This window comes from Elaeis guineensis, chromosome 16 (genome assembly GCF_000442705.2).
Source record: "Elaeis guineensis isolate ETL-2024a chromosome 16, EG11, whole genome shotgun sequence".
NCBI lineage: Eukaryota > Viridiplantae > Streptophyta > Magnoliopsida > Arecales > Arecaceae > Elaeis > Elaeis guineensis.
The window spans coordinates 35,738,417-35,762,286 of NC_026008.2; the positions used below are offsets into that span (position 1 = coordinate 35,738,417).

The 23,870-nt window shown below is 36.6% G+C and overlaps 2 protein-coding genes across 2 annotated transcripts; one reads left to right on the plus strand and one right to left on the minus strand.

Annotated features, from left to right (window-relative positions):
• Positions 1-646: 646 nt before the first annotated feature.
• LOC109506728 (auxin-responsive protein SAUR36) lies at positions 647-1,700 on the minus strand. The gene has a single exon (XM_029268626.2). The coding sequence runs from the start codon at positions 1,409-1,411 to the stop codon at positions 860-862; it is 552 nt and encodes a 183-aa protein (XP_029124459.1). The 5' UTR covers positions 1,412-1,700; the 3' UTR covers positions 647-859.
• Positions 1,701-12,822: 11,122 nt separating this feature from the next.
• Positions 12,823-20,560, plus strand: LOC105059501 (NAC domain-containing protein 7-like). The gene is made up of 4 exons (XM_073250077.1): positions 12,823-13,527; positions 14,968-15,153; positions 15,244-15,519; positions 17,653-20,560. Exons 2-4 carry the CDS (start codon positions 14,994-14,996, stop codon positions 18,219-18,221), a joined length of 1,005 nt encoding a protein of 334 aa, XP_073106178.1. The 5' UTR covers positions 12,823-13,527; positions 14,968-14,993; the 3' UTR covers positions 18,222-20,560.
• The last annotated feature ends 3,310 nt before the right edge of the window (positions 20,561-23,870 follow it).

The window sequence follows — 23,870 nt, forward strand, 5'->3', positions numbered from 1 at the left end:
TAAAAAAAAAAAAGCTCACTACATGCAGCAATTTTATTGGCATTATGGCACATGCATGATAGAAAATTTTAGTTTTTCCTTTTGGTTCCATAATAATTTTCCAAGAATCCCATTCATAAGTATATATTTTTTTTATATAGTTAATGACTCTTCCAATAAATTGAAACTTTAATTTTTCAAGAGCTCAAATCAAATAAGTCACTATATTTGAATAATAATGTAAAAGAGGACGACACTAATCCATTTTGTTAACCTTAAGGTTAATTTTTTACCGCAAACAAAAAACCTTAAAGTTAATTTGTCATCCAAAAAAAATGTTGTAACATTGTGCATCATGTAATCTATACATGTATTACGTGGTTCTCACTAATTATATTATTAAAGATCAAAAGATGTCTACCACACCATTTTAATTTTACAACAATTCAATTCATATAGGAGTGTTTGGAAAAAAAAGTTACAATCTTTATGTGTATTATGTGGTTCTCACTGATTATATTATTAAAGATCAAAACTTCTCTACCACACCATTTTAGCTTCATGGACAATTCAATTCATGTATGGATGTTTGGAAAAAAGTTACCATACCTTCTCTATTTCCTAAAAAAAGGTCCTAAAGCAAATAAGCAAAAATATTTTTTATAAAATTAAAAATATAAAATATCTAGCAAGAACAAAACTAAATTCAAAGACATACCAAGAATAACTTTGTGCATGACAAAAGTCACAAACCATCAGGTCTACATGATCAACATAGCAGTTTTTTTTTTTTTTTTTTTTTTAGGGAAAAAAAGAAGAAAAGTAGCATAGCGACATGACACGTCAAGAAGGCGGCCATGTCTAACATCTAGGTGGCCGGTCAGGACCGGTTTACCCTTATCCCGGTCTGGCCTGGATCGGCGGCGATCCGGCTCCGGACGAGCTCGAACCGGGAGACGGGGCAGGGGATGGTTATGCCGCCGGCGTGGTGGAACCCGAACTCCTCCTCCGCCTCCCTCAACAACTCCCAGAAGAGCGGATGGTTGAAGTAGATCACCGGCACAACGAACCGATGCGGCGGCGCTCCCTCCTCCCCATTCCTCCCTCCGCCCACGTATACAGCCAGGTGTCCCTTCGGCGGCGGTGGTGGAGGCCCCCGTCCTCCGCCACCCTCCAGTGGTTTCACCGCCACCTCTTCCCTCTCCGTCCGATCACCACCAACGCCGCCGAGCCCGCGGGCGAGGCAGAGGCCCCACTGGCGGAGCTTCGTTGTCAAAGGCGCGGCCTTTACGCGGTGAAGTTGTAGTTGGCACCAGGGAGGAGGAGTCGTGGGGGCGAGGTGGAGGTACCCTGTGGTGGAACTTCTACGTGAGGCCCATCTCCAAATGCGGACTACCTTGATTCGCAGCTTGAAACCTCTCAATTTCTTCATGGTTGGAGGAAAAAAGATCACTTTTATAGAAAGATTAGCAGAAGATGAAGGGGAGAGTGTGTGGTTTAGGAGAAAGACCAGGGGTCAGCAAAGGACATGATGGGCCGGCATAGGGTCAGGCAACCGTCAGAGAGAGAAAGGAAGGGCCGGCTGTTCATCCCCACCTCTCTCCCTTCTAAAAACTCGATCTTTTTTCGCAGATTATGGAAGAACAGGGGATTCGTCCCTGTTTTTAAGGAGAGAAGGAGAGAGGTGAGAGGAGATACAGGAGAGTTGGGGGTGGGGGGGGGGGGGGGGGGGGGGGTGTAAGGCGAAGAGGCGAGAGTTATGAGAGAGAGAGAGAGAGAAGGGAACGGTACTGATGGAGTCCTTTGTGTTTCCGTGCTGCCAAGCCGGGTGGGCTTGGGTTGGTGCCTTGCTCTCCGATTTCCTTTGTTTCTAAGGGGGTGGTTTGTTGGATGCTGTGTCTGTTGGTTTCTGATGTTTATCTTAAATGTGGAAATGGGAAAGAGAATAGTCTAGCGGCAAGAAAGCCAGTTTGGTTAAGGAACTACTACATTTCTATGTGACTTCTTAGTTGTAAACATGTTCCGTTACTTGAATTACCATTCTGGGTGAGTCATAAGGGCAAGTTATTGTGGATGAAAGAGCTATTTGTTGGAACATGCAAGCTCCTATTATTCTCACCGACTTGGATTCTGGAGGAGAGAGAGCTTTCATCTTGATAACAATGGAAGAGTTGTCCTTTTGAGTTGGAATTTCTTCTTACTTCACAAACTCTAAGAAGAGATGTGCCAACCAGTGGATTGAAGTCCCATTAGCTCCGAGCCAAGATTTTCTTGTTTTTTCTAGTAAACATATGAGCAACTAATTTCCTGTGATAGCCCAGCCAGTCCAAACAAAAAAAAAAAAAAAAAAAAAAAATGATGAAGACTCTCGCAGGGAGTCTTCTTCTCCCGACCGGCTCCTAATCGGAGTTGGAAACCTCACCGGAGAGGAGTTTGACTCCTCTCCTTTGGTTCTATTTAAAGGGGAGACCCTTCTCCCTTCTTCCTACCAAAGAATTCCGGAGCAAAACGACGGCAATCGCCGAAAATTTCCTCACGAAGATCCGTCCTTGTGCCATCCAATTTCTCGCCGGAAAAGCCTCGCCGGCGTCAGAGGTAAGCCTCCTCCTCTTCCTCTCTTCTCCCCCTTCCTTTCCGTGCCGATGTGCACGCTCGCCGGTGACCGGAGTCGTCGGATTTTGTTGCGGAAGAATTTTCTTTTTTTGCCATTTTGTCGTCGTCGGTGGTCACCGCCGACCACCGGTTTGGCCCTCTTCTTATCGGCGAGTCACCCCCTCCTGCCGACGGCCGCCCCACGCCGGCTGCGCCGCCGGCCAGCCACCCAACGAGGGGACCTCAAGATCCCCTGTTTCAGCCCAAAACAAGTCCACGGGAAGAAGAAAAGAAAAAGAAGAAGAAGAAGAAGGAAAAGAAAAAGAAAAAGAAAAGAAGAAGAAGGAAAAGAAAAGAAAAAGAAAAGAAAAAGAAGAAAAAAGAAAAGAAAAAGAAAAAGAAAAAAAAAGAAAGAAGAAAAATAATATGATAATAATATAATAATAATAAATAGGATTTTCTCCTCTCTCTTCCGTGAAGAAAAAAGAAAAAAAAAAGAGAGAGAAAAGAAAAGAAAAGAAAATTATTAAATTAATTAATAAATAATGATATAAATAATAAAATATGAGAAAGAGAGTTTCTCTCTCTTCCCTCTCTCTCTTCAGCCTGAACTAGTATTTTCTCTCTCTAGAATTGGACTTTCTCTCTCTACATTCTCTCTCTAGAATCTTCTCTCTAGATTATTTCTCTCTCCTAAGATTTTTAATTTTGAGAAGAATGATGATGAATTTAAATGATTCTCGTAATGGATTTTTGATCTGTGATCGTCGGACGATACACCGACATCCACTTTGATCAGATCAGGTATTTTTAGATTTTATTTCTCATGATCTTATTGAATTATCCACATGATAATTTTAGCATGATTTGATTTGATCGATCAGAATTTGTTGAATCATATTGTCTGAAGAATTCAAGATGAGTTTTCTCTCTCTAGATTTTTCTCTCTCTAAAATATTCTCTCTCTTGATTGATTCTCTCTCTAAAAAAAAAGGTTAGTGAATGAAGAAATTTCTTTTAATAAGTCTGATCTGATTTTAATGAAGAACCCTGATCTATGATTGTCAGACAGCGTACTGGCACCCACCTTAATCAGACCATGAATCTTTAGATTTGATCATCCATGATCCCGATCTAGCCATGACTTGATTTGATCATGTTGATTTCACCAATTAAAATATTGTACCAATCGTAATGTTGGATTGTGTCACCTGATCAGTTCGAATTGTACCTCATAAATTCTCTCTCCTCTGATTTTCTCTCTCTACTTGATTTTATAAAATCGATGAAGAAACCTCAGTCCTATCACTTCGAATCCGATTTGATCTGATAGTCAAACTTTGGATCGTTTAGGTCCTAATTAGATTTTGATTAGATGAAATTAGATGATCGGATCCAATCTAAACCGTTGAAATATGGTATTCGTATTCTTTCTAATTATTGAAATTGATTCTGTATAGGATTGTGGATGTTTGATCATGAGATATCGCGATATGATCTACGAATAAAATTTTTGAAAGAAAATTTATAGAATTATGTGGATTTATTGGAATGCGTTCGAGGTAAGTAATGTTTCACTTTTTCTAGATTTATCGGCAAATTATAATGTATTCTTCTGACATGATTTGTGAAACGATGCATGAATTGGATGAATGGTATTTTGTTATGAAAATATCTTATTTGAAATATTATGATGAAGCATGATTGAACATATTGATTTCATGATGCATTATATTGATTGATTTCGATACTACATGATTATATATTTTATTATCGAAATTAGAATATGAAACATGATTTATGAAGAATTATGATATAAGAAACAATAAAAACTGACAACCTGACTATGTAAAGGATCCTGCCAATGGGGGCATATACGTTGGCAATTGATTGTCCTGAGGGTTTATGTCGCCAGCGAGACCAGCGACATGTCGCCAGAGAGACCAGCGACAAACCGCCAGAGAGACCAGCGGTTCCAAAGGACATGGCTGCCAGATGATTCGCAGCCTACCGCAAGCAGATACGCGGTATTATGACCCTGCCACAGGGAAAATGTGGTCATAGCTTATGGTTGACGAAAAGAATTTAAGAATGAAAGAAATTGAAATTTAGAAAGAAACTTGAATTTTCGAAAAAGAAATGAATTTGGCATGAATTATGTTGTATAATTGAAATTGATTTCGAATTGATGAACTCTATATGCTTATTTTTTATAAATGATGATTTACTTAAATATCTGATGAAATCTGTTGAAAAGTGATCATTGCTTACTGGGCCGTCTAGCTCATTACCTCCTATTTTACTGTTTTTACAGATGTTGAAGAATTAAGATGATACAAGATATAAATGGAAGAGTGATCAGAAGCAGAATCTTCATACTTTTATTTTAGGTTGAAAGGCTTATTGAATTTGATGCAAAGCCTTTGAATCGTTGTTGAATTTATTGAGATATTAAAGAAAAAGTTTAGGTCGTTATATTTTAGATTTAAATTGTTGACTAATTATTCCGCTGTTGTTTTAGGATAGTATGATAAGATGCCTTGCATGCTTATGGGAAGAGTTTTCTATGAGTATGCGGCGGTTGCCATGACCTTCGATTCAAAATCTCGGATCGGGGACGTGACATTTCCAAAAAAAATATATGAGCTACTAGATGTTTTGACAGGAAGATGGATGAAACAGTAAAATAGCAACTCAAGATAAAACAATGCAACGTAAACCCTCCAACTATGTATTAAGACATAAACATAGAGGACGACTTGATTATATTTCTTTGTGAGAGGATGTATGACACTAATTGAGATTATTTTAAAGGCTAGTGTGCAGGTATTTTATTCTAAATCTATATATCACTTAAGAGCCCACAGGACTTTAGTCCATCAGTTGGCACCATTGTCCTCATTGCTTGTAATGGACAAGAAGTCTAAAGCTTAAATAGAAAAAGGGGACGCTTCCACCACTGTTCTCAAGAATAAAAGTGACATGGTCACTTGTTGATTAGATCTCTTATACTATAAAGCCATTGATCCAGCTGTATTTCAGGGTGCTAAAGAAGAATTATCCACAAAAGTAGATACGTACATTCAGATGTTCTCAAAGTCAGTATTCAATTTTTTATTTACTATTTCATATTTGAATGTATAGCAGTTAAAATGAGGCCTATCCCCATGTTCAGCAACTAGAGTTTTCGGTTCAATTCTTGGATGGTTATTTCTAAAAATATGGACCTGGATAATTATGCTGCAGATGTACATCCCTTACTCTCTCTCGAAATTTAATTTGAATAGACAGCTACTAAGTTTTGCATCTAAAAAATTAGAATGCAAGTATTATGATCAAATATCGCTGCACTTCAAGTTGGGCACCATTGCAGAGCCAAGGATGAAATCCAAGGTATCTTTAAATGTTAGGCCAGTTTTAATTATTCTTTCCCAAATGAATCAGGGACTTTTTCAGTCTTTGTATCTTAAGTTTCCATCACATGACTGTCTGCAATACACATTGGACTTTAAGATTTGTGTTTACATCATGTTTTTAGTGCTGGACAGGAAAAGTTATCAAGAGTGCCATGATAATTTAAAAATCTAATATGTATTGCAGGAGGGTTTATAGTGGAAAATCAGTTTCCAATTCGCAGTGGACTTTGACCATACCCATGCATGAAAAGATCAAATATTCCTTTAGGATCAGTTGAACATTGCTTTCAAACATTAGTTTCTATGTTATCAAACACTCAATTATTGAAGCTTTTGTCACTTCTATAATAAAAACATGAATTAGCAATTAACTAGATAAGCCTTTGATCGTTGACTGCCAAGTAATATATCATCATCTCACATCATCTCCCAACAGTACAAGCATCCGTATCCTCATTCTTGTCTTTTTTTATTTGTCAAAAGATCCTGACCTTCCCAGTGTCCTGAAACCACATTTTACATCAAATCTAGGGCATAAGGGTTAGTCAGAGGTCCACAAAGGTACCAAAAAAAACCACTGTTTAGGTAGCTTTGGTGGCAAATAGACGACAACTGCGGAGCTGATCTTGTTTTAGCAGAAAAACATGATAAACAATTGCAACAATAATTGAATCAATCAATTGCCACAATATTGCATCCGACCTGAACACTGTTTTATTCGTTCATGATTGGAGAAAATTTCAATTTGCAACAATATGCCACCAATTTCAGCTCACCAGCCTAAAAGAAGTCTTCCTTTGCTACAGACCTTAGATTTTAGTTAGAGTAAGCCAGTTCTCCAGTGTTTACTTTATCACATAACCCAAATATTTTATTAAGATGATTTCATGACATCTTGGTCCAAATGTCATATGTAAACTATATTCAACTATTTGATCACCTTGTTTGAACAGCATGTTCTCAAACACATTTTGGGGCAAACCATGGTGGACACCTCATATTTCATTTAGAGAATGAAATGACAGAAACCGCATGCTCTCAAACCATAACACTCCATTGATCTCATCCTTCTGGATCTTAATATGGTTGAATTTTCTTGAATCCCAAGCGCTAACTTTGGAAATAAGCAAATTATTCAGCTCTCTTGAGCTACTTGAGATATCAGATTTCGGACACTGAAAGAATCTGTCTCTGAAATTAAGCACAAGAAGTCAAGTACTCATTAATGTCAATTATTCAGCTCAAATTGTATAACACCAATCCAAAGATTCTATCTCCACTACCGAAGTGTTCTATAGTCCCCCTGGCATGAAGCTTGAGAAAGATTTGCTTCATGTAACCTTACCTGCAAAATATAAGGTTGGCCGCTTGCAGGGCTCCTTCGAGGTTCACATATTGGAAGGCTACTAGGACTTCATTATGCAGATTCTTGTCTTTTACAAGCTTGCTCAAAAAGTCCAAGATGCCTTCCACAAGGTACAGCGATGTTTGAGAATCTAAAGCAATTTAGTAAAGCTACTAAACTCACAACAATTTTATTTAAACCATTGTTGTACAGCAAAGATGGTTCCAAATTTACTGACATTGATCATGGCAGACCATCAAGAACAATGCTAAAAATTAGAGTTGGTCGAAACTTGTATACCAGGTAATTCATATACCACTGGAAAAAAATTGACATGCACACCAACCTTTTGCTTTGAAAACAAAGGCACAAGATACCTTTCTTTCTTAAAAAAATCTACAAAACCCAGCCCAATTCATATTTCATGAAAGTAGCAAGTATCCACATTTTGTTAGAAGAAAAAATTCATAGTTTTGTTTTAGGTTTGATGATTGATAGAGAGGGGGGAACTGTGCAGTTAATACCCGTAGTATGTTTTTTATTTAACATCCATTGAAATTAGTTTCAGGAAGTACCTGGAAGCTCCAAAAATAGCTTCTTCTTATAAGTGGAGGTTGGTACTGGTTTCTCAGTGTTAGCACTATATATTTTAGTCGCAAAGAATATTACCAGGAGCCTCGGATGTTTTGAGAACTGCCTTTTTTTCTTCTCTTGTTTAAATATTAAAGTTAATTGCCTGATGAATTGGGCAGCTCAGTGAGCCTGGCACTAAAAGGCTTAACCTTACAGGGAAAGCTCTTCTGATTTTTTTTTTTTTTTTAAAAAAAATCTCAGCTGAATCTAACAACAGCCCCAAAAATCAAGTCATTTAGGCTAAATATTATAAGAGTGATCATATGAGACAATCAAATGCAAGATAGCTCACCTATGCTCTATTCCAAAATTAAGAAAAAAAAAAAAAGAAAAACATTATCCAAATGAATCCACATTCTTTGGGAAGAAAATTAAGTTGCTTATCAATGATTGGCAACAATGTTGTGCTTAGTTTGGCAATAATGATTTAACTAATGAAGCACACCTATGTAGATCCTCAAAAACTCCTCTCATTTAGGCGTTAGCATTCTCATTAATTTAAAGGTCTAAATTCATTCAAAAATCTCACAAACTTCAGGTTGTCTCAAATAGACTTGTGCTATAATATTTTATAATGTATAAAAATTATGGACTAGATATGCTCTAATACTATTTATAACAATCTAGAATTTTACCCAACAAAGCTATCCAAAAAGTTAATTTTGGATTACTTAATCTTGTATAAATACCTAAGGTCTACCTAGTGTATAGTTGACATGTGACTAAATATAAATATTAATTATCGCTTGAATTTAGTATGATCTGATTTATCATCCGATTCGACTATTTTGAGGATACGATCCGAGTGGATTTTTCATTATAAGATCTGTAGCGGTAGCGGACGATTTGGGTATTTTGTTATTTGAGTGGCCCATTTAAGCATTTTGGTCTTTTCTCATTATTTTAGAGTTTGATGGTTATATATTGTAATCATGCTTTTTATTATTTGAGCAGCCACATATTGTAGAGATTATTATTTATTTTATTTGTACTCCATCTTTTAATATAGTGAAACCTCTTCCTATTTTCATCCGAGGACAAAGATCAAAAGCTTAACCATATAAATATTATGTTTTATTTTCTACATGTGATTTCTTATTGTTATTTTGGATTTCACAAATAATCTTGCAACAATAAGTCGGCATGAGTTTTTACGGTTAACCACTTGGATTATTATTGATATAACGAAAAAAATTCTAAACCCATAGCTGATGTCGTGGTTAATAAAGGACATAAGTCCTTGCTTTAATTGGTACGACTGAATTGGCACCAGAGACCCTGGATACATGCTTCGAGTACTGGAGTTATTACCGATGAAGAGATCTTGATGTCTCAGCAGTACTCAGGGATCGATGTTTTCAGTCAGTATTATCCTGATCAAGTATAGGTCTCATTGAAGGTGCCAGTGTCAAAGCAGTAGCATGCCACAAGCAGCTTTTTCTGATGATGTGAAAATTATTCAATATAATTGCAATCTATCTCATGATCCCAAGTCGATTTCCACTACTAATTTCTTCGTACTATCTTGAGAAAGGAATTTAGCTGGAAAATTAATGGCTGCATTTGTCAAGCATTATATCTCCTTTTCTGCAACGATAGAAACAACCCCTAAAAGCATGCTGAAATGCGCATCAATCCATCTAAATAGCATTTGTCCTTCGTAGTAGTCTTAGTCCTCCTGTTAACGCTATCTACTGTGTCTGGTTTTCTTTCTATCCCATACCGTACCTTTGGAGAGCATGGTCCTAATCATTCCATAGTCCACTCACAAATGATCTTTTTTTGTGTTCTGCTGGTATGTGACTATAGCAGGTGTTACTGTGTTGAATGGATAGATACAAACTAAACGCAATCATATGTTCTCCTACTATTATTATCATTTTCTTTTGGTGAGACTCATATATTTCACAACCTCCCACAACAAAGTAGCATCAATACTAAGATGGTAGCACGCCATTATGAAATCCATTTAGCCGGGCCACTGCTCTAGAACATGAGGAGCCACTAAGTGAGAAAGTCAAAAAAAAAAAAGGCGAAGGAATAGTTCACTATGGGAGAAAGTCAGAGAGAGAGAGAGTTGACAAGCATTTGTTGTCAAAAGCCTTGGCCTCGTGACTCATGACCTTGTATACAAGACAAGAAGAACCATGTACAAGTCTTTATACAGCATGAAGAGCTATATGAACCGATCTAGGATGGTCTCTTACACATTCACCACTGACTGGGATTATGGACTCCACATTGTTAAATGAAAAAAAATAACTTTCTGATGGACTCCCATGTAAATATGATCACAGAGTGAGTAATGAGAGTAACAAATTAAGCAATGAACTATAATCTTTTGTGTAGGTAACAAACATTAGCAGTTGAAACGGATGATAGACCATAATGACAAGGAATTTGACATCAATTGTGAACCTAAAACATATGCTAGTGGAAGACATTACTTCAGAAATAGTCATAATTACATCAGTAATTCTTGTTTCCGTGGCATCAATAAGTTGGTGAATGGTCCCCTTCCAGTCATAAGCATAAGCATTTTGCTCGGGCTCATGCTAACCTTTTGTGCAGCTAAATTATTTCCGTATGGGTATTCCGATCAATATTTTATATTGATAGTTAGAAAAATATTCGAGAAGTTGACTGAAATTAGGTGCTGATCTGACCTCAAAAGGACCTGCTAAGGCTTTTAGACAAGATCTTTTTCCATTGATCGAGGAACTGTTAAGAGTCAAAAAGTACCTTAAAACTTGGACATAATGGGATTCCTCCTTTCTTGTTTTTATTCATCTTCTTATAAGGATTAAAGGGCCAAGAAGAAGTAAGGTTGGCAGAGCTTTTATCTATCTTTTACTGGATTTTTTTTTTCTTTGGGATGCAATTCCTCATTCATCATTAAGTAAATTTGGAACTCATCCGTATGCTTCTAACTTCTTGCTTACTATAGCAGCGTCATCTTTCTAAAAATGTTTCTTCTATCTGTTTTTCTTATGTTTAGAGAGATCACTCTCAAGCACATCAGTCCTATTTCGAGTTTTTGATACAAGTGATAGTTTTCAGCAAGAAAGAAGAGGCAGAACGCTCCTACGGCTTCATTAAGGTAAATTTTGCTCCATCTCATATTCATCCTAACAAAAAATTTACATGTGTAATCATAGTTTTTTGGATATTAAACCGAATTCAGTAAAGCAGTTTTGAAATATGAATTGCACACACACTACTTGTTAAATGAAAAATGCGTATGATATATATGGTTCTCTTTGAGTTCTAAGCATATACCTATTTTTGTGCCTTTAAATTTAGTCATGAATCACTTGTAAAGGGATACAAGTTGTCATGTTGTACTATATATATATAGATTCATGTAGAGATGCTTGTTCTTTTGGGTGGTACTTGTCTCATTTCATTTGACAACAAAATTTTTGGTGGCTTGCCAAAATTTTTCTTATAAATTTATTCAGAGAACCATCTTGTAACAACAAAAAGTGGACTAGGAAGATTTAAGAGAACGTTGTTTTTCTCCCATCCTCTCCCTTCATGTCCTCTATCTGAATTCTACTTCTGTACCGAGTGACAGTGTGGTACTAGATTTCCTTTCCTTTCTCTACCCGGACAATAGCTGCACCACAAGAATGTTTCCATAGTTTAGTGCTTGTAACCTTTTTATATATACTTAGCAAAAAAAAAAAAAAAAAGAAGCTAATTGTTGGTTCAAGACTGGATGATAGAGCTATGTTGAGTGTAAACATTGTGGATCGGATCAATGGCTATCAAAATTAATGAAAGGCTCCCAAATAATTATATTTATTCAGATCTCTGTTAATTTCTTGACTTGCAAAGATACTAGAAATGATCATTCTGAGAAAGGAACAACATTGTTAGTAAATTTACCTAAACTAAATCCTCCTTCAAGTTCCATCAAAAAAAAGAAAAAAAAGGAATCCTCATTCAAGATGTTTGCTACTCCCTTACAGTATTTGCTGCAAACCATATCGCGTGCACAGACCTTTGAATATATCCATGCAGATGAAAAATGCATGAAAATTTCTTAGATTGAAGGCAATTAATGAACCGGCCATCCAGGCCAGACCATGCCAGATTCAGGACACACTCAGACTGTACCCCCCACGGCACGTGCCAACCTTCGAGAACGCGGTCCCACGTGCATGCTCCGGGGCCCACGGAGGACAACAGGCCAGCACCCAAATTGCGAGCCTAATGATCGGGGCCAGCCCACGCCGGACCGCGAGCCGCCCTCCCACGCCACCCCCCGCCCCCATCATTTCCCTCCCCATGGGTCCCACCTCCACTCGCTCTCGCTCCGTCCCTCTCTCTCTCTCCCTCTCTCTCTCTCTCTCTGTTTGTGGAATTCTATTGGAGGGATGTCCTTATCGTAGGTCGGTTGGTGGGGTCCGTGACCCAAAGGCGAATACAGGGAAAGCCAGACAAAAGCGTAGAGAGCAACAGTAGTCACTAGCCGACCAACCATGGAGAAATACAAATCTAATATGGGATGGAGTATTGAAAGCTTAGGGTCCATGGACCACTTGGGTGATCAAAGGTTGTGCTCTTTTGGAGCACATTCCTTTTGTCTCTCAATTTTTTTTTTTAAACTGTGAGCTATTAGTAAAAGCATATTGTGAGGTAGCTGTGGACCTGTGGTAAGAGGTTGGGAGGGGGGGGGGGGGGGGGTGGGGGGTTTATAAAGAGGGGCATGATGGAAAAGGTGATGGAAGGTTGGGTGCGGGCCACAGGGATGGACTGGACGAGGTGGCTGTTCTATTACGTCTCCTCTATATCTTCCTTTCTTTCCCCGTTCTCTCCCGTTCCGGTGTTTACTTCTCTTTCTTTAGATAAATTTTGCTACCTTATGTTCTTTTAATGAGTTTTGCTTTTGTTTGTGTAAGTGGGACGGGGAGTGTTCCAAACTTTACGAGCTTTTAACAAAGCTTGAGTGCTGGTTCTCCCCGTTTTGCTTTCTCTCCCGTTCCGTTTGCTGCTCCTCTCTCTCTCTCTCACCCTACACCCCCATCTCTCTCTCTCTCTCTCTCCCCACATCCCCTTCTCTCCTTTGAGAGGCACTCGGATCTGGTCGTTGTCGGAGGCGGGTGGGTGGCGGTTGCGGCGAAGGCTTTCTCTCCATTTTTCACGCCAGAAAGTCTTTACAAGCAATCCTTTCTCACCACATCCGTGTTTTTAGATATAGATACCTAACGGCATCTGGCCTTTTTTCTTCCATCTCTCTCTCTCTCTCTCTCTCTCTTCCCCTCATCTCTCTCTCCCTCTCTCTCTCTCTCTCTCTGGGTTTTGCTTGCCTTGGGATCCGATTCCCCTCCTGCTGGTTGGAGGGAGTGAAGGACGAGGTTCGGGGGTTCAAGTCCCAAGGTTGGTTGGTGCTGCTCCCGGACGAAAAGGACAAGGCCCAAAGCTCTCTCTCTCTCCCTTCCTCCCTCCCCGTGCCTGATTTTACTGAGCTGGATCAAAGAAGCGACAAAAATAGCTCAGAATTAAACACAAATACTTGTGCTAGCTAAGAGCAAGGGAATCCGGGTGCTACAACCGGTAAGCTGTGTGTGTGTGTGTGTGTGTGTGTGTGGATGGGTTGATACATCTCGGCCAAGCATTTGTAGTTGTGTAGATCTACCTCTTGTCAATGAGTTTATATGTGTTTTTGTTTTTGGCTGCAGAGATTCTTATCAACGCTCTACAAGAGGATCTGACTCTCTCTTGGAGTACTGAAACAATAGAAGGTTTTCTTATTTTAAAAAAAAAGGAAAAAAAAAAAAACAATAGAAGGTTTTATGGTTTAGTCGTTCGTTGTCCAAGGCTTATAACTAATTTTCTAACACAATATTAGGAGTGCGGTTCACATCCGAACTACGTTGTTTTAACAAAGATATTTCAATATATAAGTTCCTCTAAGGTTCCACATGAGAATGTCAGAATCTCACTCTTGCATTTAGTAGCTGAAGTTAAGTCATCTTTCTCATTGTCATCTAGTTTACATTTGATGTAGTTGGTTCCATGCATAGATCGAACCAAGGTCGTTTCCTTTGGCTCCAAATAAAGAGAATTCTCTGTCTTATCCATGTAGACCAAAATATATATGCCAACATAAATATTTCCTTTGGCTTATGATTACTTGGAGAGAGATATTTTTATACTTTACTAGGGAAAAATATGCCAAAATAGATTATCCGAACGACAAGAAAATAATAGACAAAGTGACTGTTTAACATCAAAATACTTTACAAGTTTCTGAAATAATTCCTCAAACAAATTAAAGAAATACTGTTATACTTCATGATGATAAATCAGGAATATATTGTATGCCTTCTTTGCTCTATCAAATACGTGCAATGTCATTGCATCGCATGTTGTAACCTAGATGTGGAAAACAAAGTCCCAAATCATGAATTTTTGATGATCTAGGAAATATTAAGTTAGCTGATTTCACTCATATATTTTTGATTACTACTATGCTCATGGTATTCATTTATAGAGCAACACACTGATTTGCTAATTACAAGTCCAACTAAGCACTTGCTTTATTTTTAGTATAATGATTAAAACTAGATGTACATATGAAATATATGCATCATCAATTAGATCCTCTAATAAGCATCATGCAATTACAATATTGAAAAAATAATCTTTGTCCACTTGAAATATGTGAAATCTATGTCTTCATGTCAAACAGTTTTTATTTCTTTTGTTAACTTTTCTCTTCAAAGGTGGTTTAAGGTGTGCATGCATGCAATGATATTTTTAAATGTTTATATCTAAATTTCTAGCTAGCTTTGCAAACTAAATATTTTGGGAGGCTGTTACTGCACTTCAATTGCAGCCTTTCAAATATGTCCATATTTTATATCATTCATGTAGTTTAATTTTCATTCTCATATTAAGCTAGAATGGTAACACGAATGCCATCGCATAAGTTGATACTATGAGATGGTTAGTTGATCTCTGTGTTTACGTACCCTTTTGCATTATTTACAGGACTCGATACATCCAAGAGAATATACATGGATACTTTTTCACATGTTCCTCCTGGTTTTCGATTCCATCCTACCGATGAAGAACTTGTGAATTACTATCTCAGAAAAAAGATGGCTTCAAAAAAGATTGACCTAGATGTAATAAAAGATGTTGATTTGTACAGAATTGAGCCATGGGATCTTCAAGGTACCATTTACAAAAATAGTTATTAATGATCAAAGTCAAGTTGATTTCTATAGACATTTCTATTTTCAACTGACATGTTCCCTTAAATAGAAAAATGTAGGATAGGAACAGAAGAGCAGAATGAATGGTACTTTTTTAGTCACAAAGACAAGAAGTATCCAACTGGTACTCGCACTAATAGAGCAACAGCAGCAGGATTTTGGAAAGCCACCGGAAGAGACAAGCCAATTTACTCGAAGCATAACCTAATTGGCATGAGGAAGACCTTAGTATTTTATCAAGGCCGAGCCCCTAATGGGCAAAAGTCGGATTGGATCATGCATGAGTATCGGCTTGAAACTAATGAAAATGCACCTCCCCAGGCAAGTATTTTTAAATTTAAGCCTCAGTTTCTTTTACTAATGGGCCATTGACACGAATCAAGTTAGAATGTTTTGATTCAACACAACAAACACTTATATCACATTGCTATCTTTTTGATTATTTTGCTTCTATCTTGGATTTTATTTCAAAAAGGAAAATCAAGTTGTAGGGTGAAATTTATAAGTTAAGAGAAATGGACCAAGATCGGTGGCAAAAGATAGCTGTTTATGCAAGCAAATGATTTTGTTCTTGTCTTAAATAATTTCATTGGATACAACATGAAGAGAAGAGAAAAGGAAATTATTTTTTTATTTCCTGAAAATATAAGTATGTTTTTCTCAAGGAAAGGGAAGAAAAAGTATAATGATTGCATATAATAGAATGTTAGATAAACAAATTTATTAATCATTACAATCAGATCATAGGGCGCACATAATTTGGATTTTAAGAAGTTTCACTTGAAAACACCACATATTTAGGTTTTCTTTTCATGGTATATACTATGAGTTACTTTGAAATTTAGTGACATAAATATTCACCATAGCGAAGCTTAGTTACAGATCTAGCCAAACTTTAGATCTGAGCCTAACTCAAATTTGCTTCACAACATGTATAATTTAGACCGAGATCAGATCCATCTTTGAGCACATCAAGTCAGATGGAATCAATTTCTGTAGAGGGTTTTGGTTGCTATAATTAGTCTTCATAGGCTGGCCTTGCATTAATTTTCAAATGAGTTAACAAATGTTTTGGTTCCACAATCAAGTTAGAATCTGCCAAGTGTGGTCCACACCTTAATCTGCTGGAGTTCAGGTATCTGTTCAGACCGATCCAGTTTCACCACTATATGTTAATTAGTGGTTCATAGTATATATAAATTGTCATGCAAGTAATATCCACAATGTTAGTATAGTATCCAACTGAAGCTTCTGAACTCTTTAACATAAAAGTAACATGCTTCTCGTCATTAAATGTAATAAAATCTCTATTAGCCAGAAAATGGATTGAACATGCGAGGGTAATTCCTACTTTGGGAACTTTGCAAGGGTTTCATTAAGCAGTTATGCTTGGAACATTTCAATGACATACGTTAAATTTCTAAATGATTTGTGCATCTTGGCATTTGCCATGCAACATCTAAACTCTTATGCTGAGTCCTGCTATGATCCTATGACTTGACTAATAAAGCACTTTCTACTTTTTAATTATAATTTGATAGATGATACTATTAGAATCTCAGTTCCCAAAATGGAAAAAAGAAAATGAATCTCACCAATGAACGCCATGATCAATTTATAACCTGCATAAAATTTCCTAAGAATTGATGAATGAGCATTAGGGGTGAAATTAATTTTATGAATTCGGAGCAAAATTTAATTGGTTGACAAAAGTGCAATACCAAGTTATATATATTTATACGTGCGTACATACATATATACAAATATATACACACACACACGAACGCGCGCGCACATATTTGTTGAGCTAAATACTTGAATTTAATTGCATTAGAATCTTTGATCGCAAAACAAATTGGACGTAACAGCTATTTAACCAACAGCGCTCATATGGAGAAGAAAAAAGCCAATGAGAGTAACCAATAAAATGATCTGAAACTGCAAGTCCTCCTGCTCCACCTCCTGGAAAGTCAGAGGAAAAAAAAAAATAATAACCTCTCGAGACTAAGTTGTAGGAAAGATCAGAATCACATGCTTTTCAACTTCCTTCAAACTCGTAATCTCTTTGATGAGCTAATCTTGACTCATTGATTCATGAGGAAATTTGATTAATGATGAGCGAGCAAGTTGTACATAATCCTTATTCTTACACATAATGCCAGTCCAAGGTATATTTACACTTATTCTTAGACTTTTCCTTGTTTTGAGTAATCCATCTGTGTCATGATGGCGCTTCAATCTTATTCTCACTAATTTCCATAAATGGCATGTCTTCTTCTTCTTTTGAGATCATGTTCTGTGAGTGCAATATATTAATTAATTCGCACCAAAGACAATCTTTGACTGTAGCAGATTTTTTCAGTTATAATTTTTGTTGGACTATTTCCAATATTATTAAAGATTAAAGTCCTTAAACTGTGATTCCATGACTTATTTTCAATTTTCATGTTCCAGGAAGAGGGTTGGGTTGTTTGCAGGGTGTTCAAGAAACGAGTGCCAACTGTCAGGAAGGCAAGTGAACTTGAATCTCCTTGTTGGTATGATGAACAAGTCTCCATCATGCAAGACCAACTTGATTTCCAGAATAGGATTGCAATCCAGACCAACATGACATACCACCAGCATCTTCAATCCTACAAGGGAGAGACAAAGATGCACTACCACTTACCACATGAACCTTTCCACCAGCTCCCTCAGTTAGAGAGCCCTAAGCTTCCAAACTACATCAACCATGGAAGTTCTCTCCAATGCTTTACAACTTCAGAGGACAAAACAGTACAGCCCAGCCACCAACTTCAGATGATCACATTTTATAATAGCAGTGGAGACATAGATCAAGCAGTTGAGCAAGTGACAGATTGGAGAGTTCTTGACAAGTTTGTTGCTTCCCAGCTTAGCCATGATATATCAAAAGGACCTGAATATTCAGATGCAGTTGATGTTCTTCAAGTTTCTGATACCCAAGAAGTGGCAGTGGAGTATGCTTCAACATCCACCTCAAGCTGCCAAATTGATCTATTGAAGTGAAAAAAATAATATAATGGTCGAATAATTAGAAGCATATATAATTAGTGATAGTAGATAATTTGATATCAATCAGATGAACAAGGCATGATTATGGTTTTTGTACATAAGTGACTGAAAACTGTAGTGTCAGTTGTGCTTTGGACATTTGTAATACTAGCTGAGGTTGGTCAATTGATATGGCATAAATAATATGAATAAGGGGATGTGCATGTGATGGAAGAGTTGAGGGTTTTGATGATCTAATCAGCTTTTATTGTGGAATATACGTGTCTTGTGCGGAATTAAGCAACAGTTAATAAATACCGAAAATTCTTACTGATAAAATTCAAGAAAACTTTAGTTTCAAAACAATGGCCAAAATTAACCAAAAGAAAGGAAAATATTAGGAGTACTGCAAATGCTGCTTGCTCTGGAAGGAGGTATAAGAGTCAGAAACTGGAAATCTTCAAAAAAGAAAATAGAATATAATATATGTTCTATGTAATAAGACTAAATCAGCAACGATACAAGAGCATTGTTTACAGTTGCAGCTGTCAGCAGTTTATTTCATGACTAGATGCATCTTTTATCAGTAAGGAAACAATGTTCCAAAGAGTGCATGTTCATGACATGCTTACCTATTCATTGAGCTCTACTATTGAAATTTAAACTCTGAACAAAAAATACATGAAGTTTTTTTTTTCCAAACTATTATCCATTATATGCCTACCACTCCAATACTAATCTACTGGGAACTTTTGCACTCTCAAAATTATTAAAATTATTAACACTCTCAAGTGTAATAAGTTGTTTGTCCATTTTGTAATACATATTTATTCTTTGGACATCATATCAATTTATATCGGTCTTAACATAATATTCTAGTAGTATTACATGAATTCACATTATGAGAAACATTTATAAAATATAAAATGAATATATGCAGAATAAATGTTTTCACAACCATCACAATGCCTCATGAAGTTTTTTGTTAATTTATTTTTAAAAGAAGTAGGTGGTAACACTCTATCTTCGACTGCCACACAAAGAACAAGTATAACCAAAAGAAAGAGACTTACCACCTTACCTCCTAAAGAAAATGACACCTTGGATAGCACAGGACATTTTAGCCTGATGAATCTATCTCAAATCTATTCTGGGAACTATGTACAAAAAAAAATCTATTCTAGGAACTGATCATACAATAAGAATAGCCACAATCACATATTTGGCAAAATGAACGGGACCTCGAACTTTGTCAGACTCCAAGTTACGGTTAACTGATCATTCAGTACCAAAAAAAAAAAAAAAAAACATAATTCTTTTTTTTTTATTGAAGCAAAGTAATGTAATATCTCCATCTTAAGAGAAACAAAACATCATTATATAGCAGCAGTAACAGCATGTACATAACATCAAGAACAACACAGAACTACTGCTGTATGCAATTGCTACTACTATCTTTATCATTATTGCTTCTACTGCAATATCGACTACACAACCATGACCACTTTACAATAGCTTATTTCTTGCTTCAGCATTCAGCAGCACCTAAGATGCTCTCCTGCAAGAAGTTCAACATCATTACATTTTTTTTAGCAACACCATGGCACCAGAGGCACCACCTATTTGTAATGTGCATTCTACAATTTTTAGTTTCTTTGTGCAACTAAGCTAGGAAATATTAACAGAAAGAATAGATGACCATTATTTTAAAAAGGGTCAACCTACTGAGCATGATTCAGTGCAGAACTGGGATGCAAATATGTTGTATATGTATTTAGATGCAAAACCATAACCACTAGAAGGATGCTAGGATGCCAGAGCCTGAAATCGTTGTTAGGTACTTTTTTTCCTGTCATCCATGTGAATGGATGAGGCATGTCTTGGAATCCTCATTGGTACATAGAACCTAACATGGCCTCTAATTAAGAAGAGCACGGTGACTATTATTGTACTGAAAGAAAGAGCACCATGCTTAGCTCACGACCATCAAGATTCTGTTCGCCTCTCCAAACACAACTAAGCATGTGCATGTGGAAATATCTCTCATGCATGCATCAAAATATCCTATCTGATGCACAACCCTATCAAGTGAGCTGAAATTAGTGAAAAAAAGTTTTTTCGGATCTGCAGTATCTTCAATCACCAGGGTTTATCTATATATAACTCGGGGAAGTGAAACTGTTATGAGAGCCTTGGTAGCCTTTTGTAAGAAGAACTATATCTAAACTACAATAATCTGTAAGAAGAAGCTTTATATACCTAAACTGCAACTCATCCATGAAGAATACTCAACGCACAAAAAAATGAAAAAAAAAAAAGAAAAAAAGAAAATCTGGAGGGTTGACAAGAAAATCCACTGCAAACCAAAACTCATTAGATCTTCCTACAATTAATGATGCATATAAACGAAAATTCAACCTACCAGTCACCTGCCAGGAGTGACGAACTATGAGGCAAAGCTGTAGTTCCAAAGGGAAGCTATCAAAAAAATAATTAACAGAAAATGCATTGAATCCGTAAAGACGATTTAGTCGAAACTTGTGGCAAGAAAGGAAACAGGAAAGCTTAATCTCTTTTGAGAATCAAGCATTAACCAACATTGCTTCCCACCTACTTGGCTTGTGGTTTATATAGGGGGTGGAGAGAGCCCACATGAAAGTCATGCAAGCAAGCAAGCCAACACCTTCATCTCTTTAAAGCAACCAATTTTCTATACCGCACAACTGAGAGAGAGAGGAGAGAGAGAGAGAGAGAGAGAGAGAGAGAGAGTCCAAGGTCAAAAAGGGTGGGTTGCTGGGAACCAAGTGGACATACTTGCATGCACACCAACGCATGGGGTTTTGGAATGGGGAAAGGAATAATTAAGGGTGGTGTTGGTAAGTGCATGTTGTTTGTGGAGGAAGATAGCATGATGTCTGCGTGAAAGCTCTCATGTGACATTCCATCATGCTACCACCTCTCTCTCAAATCCTTCCGTCCTCCTTTCGTTCCACGCCTGTGGTCAGCCCCACCTTAATCTTCCTTTAGTGGCTTCTCTTATCATCTCTTCTTTCCATAGCTTTGTTTTTTATCTCTTTCTGGCTGGACTACTTGAAGTTTGGCAATGTCCATACCAATTTATTATGACTTCCAAACATTATAATGATTCGTCAAGTCTCATGACCAATGCAATACACCTTGTTTTTGTTCGAATATATATTGAATAAGGTACATATATGATAATTTCGTGCATATCACTTGTACATGTATACATAGTGCAGTTGTCTCTATACATACATGTGATACAAGTTCAAGTAGCACAGTGAATGGAAATGGACGGCCGCTGTCAGAATACAAAAGTTGTTCACGCCACCAGAAATATATTACCTAAGGGGTAGAGCTAGCTCGACAAGCGTTTGCCACGTTCATGAATCATTTAGGGTGGGTCTCACAGGGTGGTTTTGGTTTCGTATTAGGCTTCTGATGGGTCCCCCAACCTTGGGTATGTATCAAGTCTTAATTTATTAGTTAGGAATTCCCACGTTTATATTTTTCTCTCTTTTTTGGGTTAGAAGTAAAGTGAAAACTTCGTTGTACTAGTTAACTTCCTTAGAAGGGTCTCTAACTCTTTGGCTGGTGTGATAATGTCGGCATATTTGCTATTAACATCAAAGTTTGAATGATATTTGTGCGGTTGTCATTAAATATTCTAGGATATATAGCCTGGTTATGTTGTTTTGAGAAATAGGACGCGGATACCACTACCAGAATTCTAGCCTTCAACTTCTCCCAAATGAAAAGGGATGTGCTATTATTGGCTGCAAAGATCAATTAACTGTAAAAATCATCAAACATGGCCCTTTAATCATTATGGTTTATATAAAAACTAATCAAACACCATGACTAATCAAACACGGCCATGACTTCCTAGTTGGAAAAGTAAGAACATTGTAAATACTTTTTAGCGAACAATTGCTAAGGGAATGTAATAATCCAGGATCTTATTAAAAAAGGCTAGCTGGAAGATATATTATTTGGATGCTCTTGGCTTTGTATAAGTATCAAATATTTTTTTAGTGAATAACTAATGATGTGAGATTAAACATGCACCGGCACGGATCCTCACATATGTTCCCATTTAAACCATGATGTTCTCATCAGAATAAGATCTAAATTTATGCAAATCCATTTATAAATACCATAATTCACCTATGATTAGTCCTAATGAATTTATGTTGCAGTATCTCTTAGTTCACTGGGTTATAAGCTAGATCGATACCATTTGTAACAAACAAGGATCTCACTCAAAAATGCTTGTTGAAAGAATTATTTTGATTTCTTGATTTTATATAAATATCCAAGATCTTTTTTATAAATAATTGACATGAGACTAAACACACCCACATGAGTTCTAAAAAGAAACTTATACAAAACACCTTTCTTTTTTTTACTACAATTTATCTTTATCCCTTGCACACTTTGCATTTCATGTTTAACTAGCAAGTTACCCGTGCTATGTGGCGGATTGAAATTTAAAAATATTTAATTAATTTAAAATAATAATGTAAATGTGATGATAACCATTAGCAAACAATATGTTGAATAGTTAAAAAAAATCAGTTATGCTATATTTGGCATCATTATGTAAAATCATATTCAACCACGGTAGCCTAATTAATTAAAAAAATAATTATTAATCTTTAGTAGCAAGATGAGATGAAATATTCAATAAATAAATATTGGTAGTCCCAAAAAGAAAATAAACCTAAGTTAAAATTTTATCATATGAAAAGAAAGAAAAACAGCATACTGCTACTTAAACGAAAGGAGCTAGTAAACAATCTCGAACATTATCTGTTATATAGGTTATGCCATGATACATAAACTTTTATTATTTTATTATTTTTTATAAAAAAAAGAGCAGATCATCGCTCCTCTTCCACATAGCTTGCTCCACTCAAACTGAAAAAAAAAGGATAAAATTTACTTAAATATTATCTAGGCATTAAAATATTGAAGCGCATTAAATTCGGTTCGAGCAAGAATAATACATAAATTTGGGTCAGAAAGGTAGAGTACCTTCATCTCGATCTTTTGGAGGACGAGATTGCCGATGCATCGCTGCACATAATCCGTCATATGATGAGGATAACTTTAATTTATAACATGGAAGTGGGTAAAGCTGTTATATTTTTTAAAAAAATACTATCTCATCAAACTTGATAATCGCTTGGTTGGAGTGGTTTCTAGAGAAAGGCTACGACCTATTTCTTTACCAGGAGATGAAAGATTAGGCTCCTCAAGTCTTTGTGATGTATATAAGAATTTTGCTGCACAACTTTCTTGTATGATATCCTACTGAGGTTCGTCATACAACTTTTTTGTATGATAAACCTTCACTGCAACTCAACAACTAAAACATGTTTTATACCATCATCCATAAGACGTGTCGATATCTTTTATTTTAGCTTTGCACATGAATTTCACACTCTGAAAGGATGGAAAAAATTTATTAAACCATTATATAAAAGAATATCATATTCATTCGATCGATTTATTTTATACCATAAAATCCTGTTGTTCCAAAGGTAATAATTTGTGCAACATTTTTCTATTAAAAATGCTCTCATCGTGTGGATGCACGGCAATATTGTGCTCATGCACTTTAAATTTGATAGGTGGTAT

Bases quoted from the DNA above. Each gene is read 5' to 3' on its own strand.
- LOC109506728 (XM_029268626.2), bottom strand. From the start codon at position 1,411: ATGAAGAAATTGAGAGGTTTCAAGCTGCGAATCAAGGTAGTCCGCATT.
- LOC105059501 (XM_073250077.1), top strand. From the start codon at position 14,994: ATGGATACTTTTTCACATGTTCCTCCTGGTTTTCGATTCCATCCTACC. The intron at 15,154-15,243 runs GTACCATTTACA...TCCCTTAAATAG, and splicing joins TGAGCCATGGGATCTTCAAG to AAAAATGTAGGATAGGAACA. The intron at 15,520-17,652 runs GTATTTTTAAAT...TGTTCCAGGAAG, and splicing joins AAATGCACCTCCCCAGGCAA to AGGGTTGGGTTGTTTGCAGG.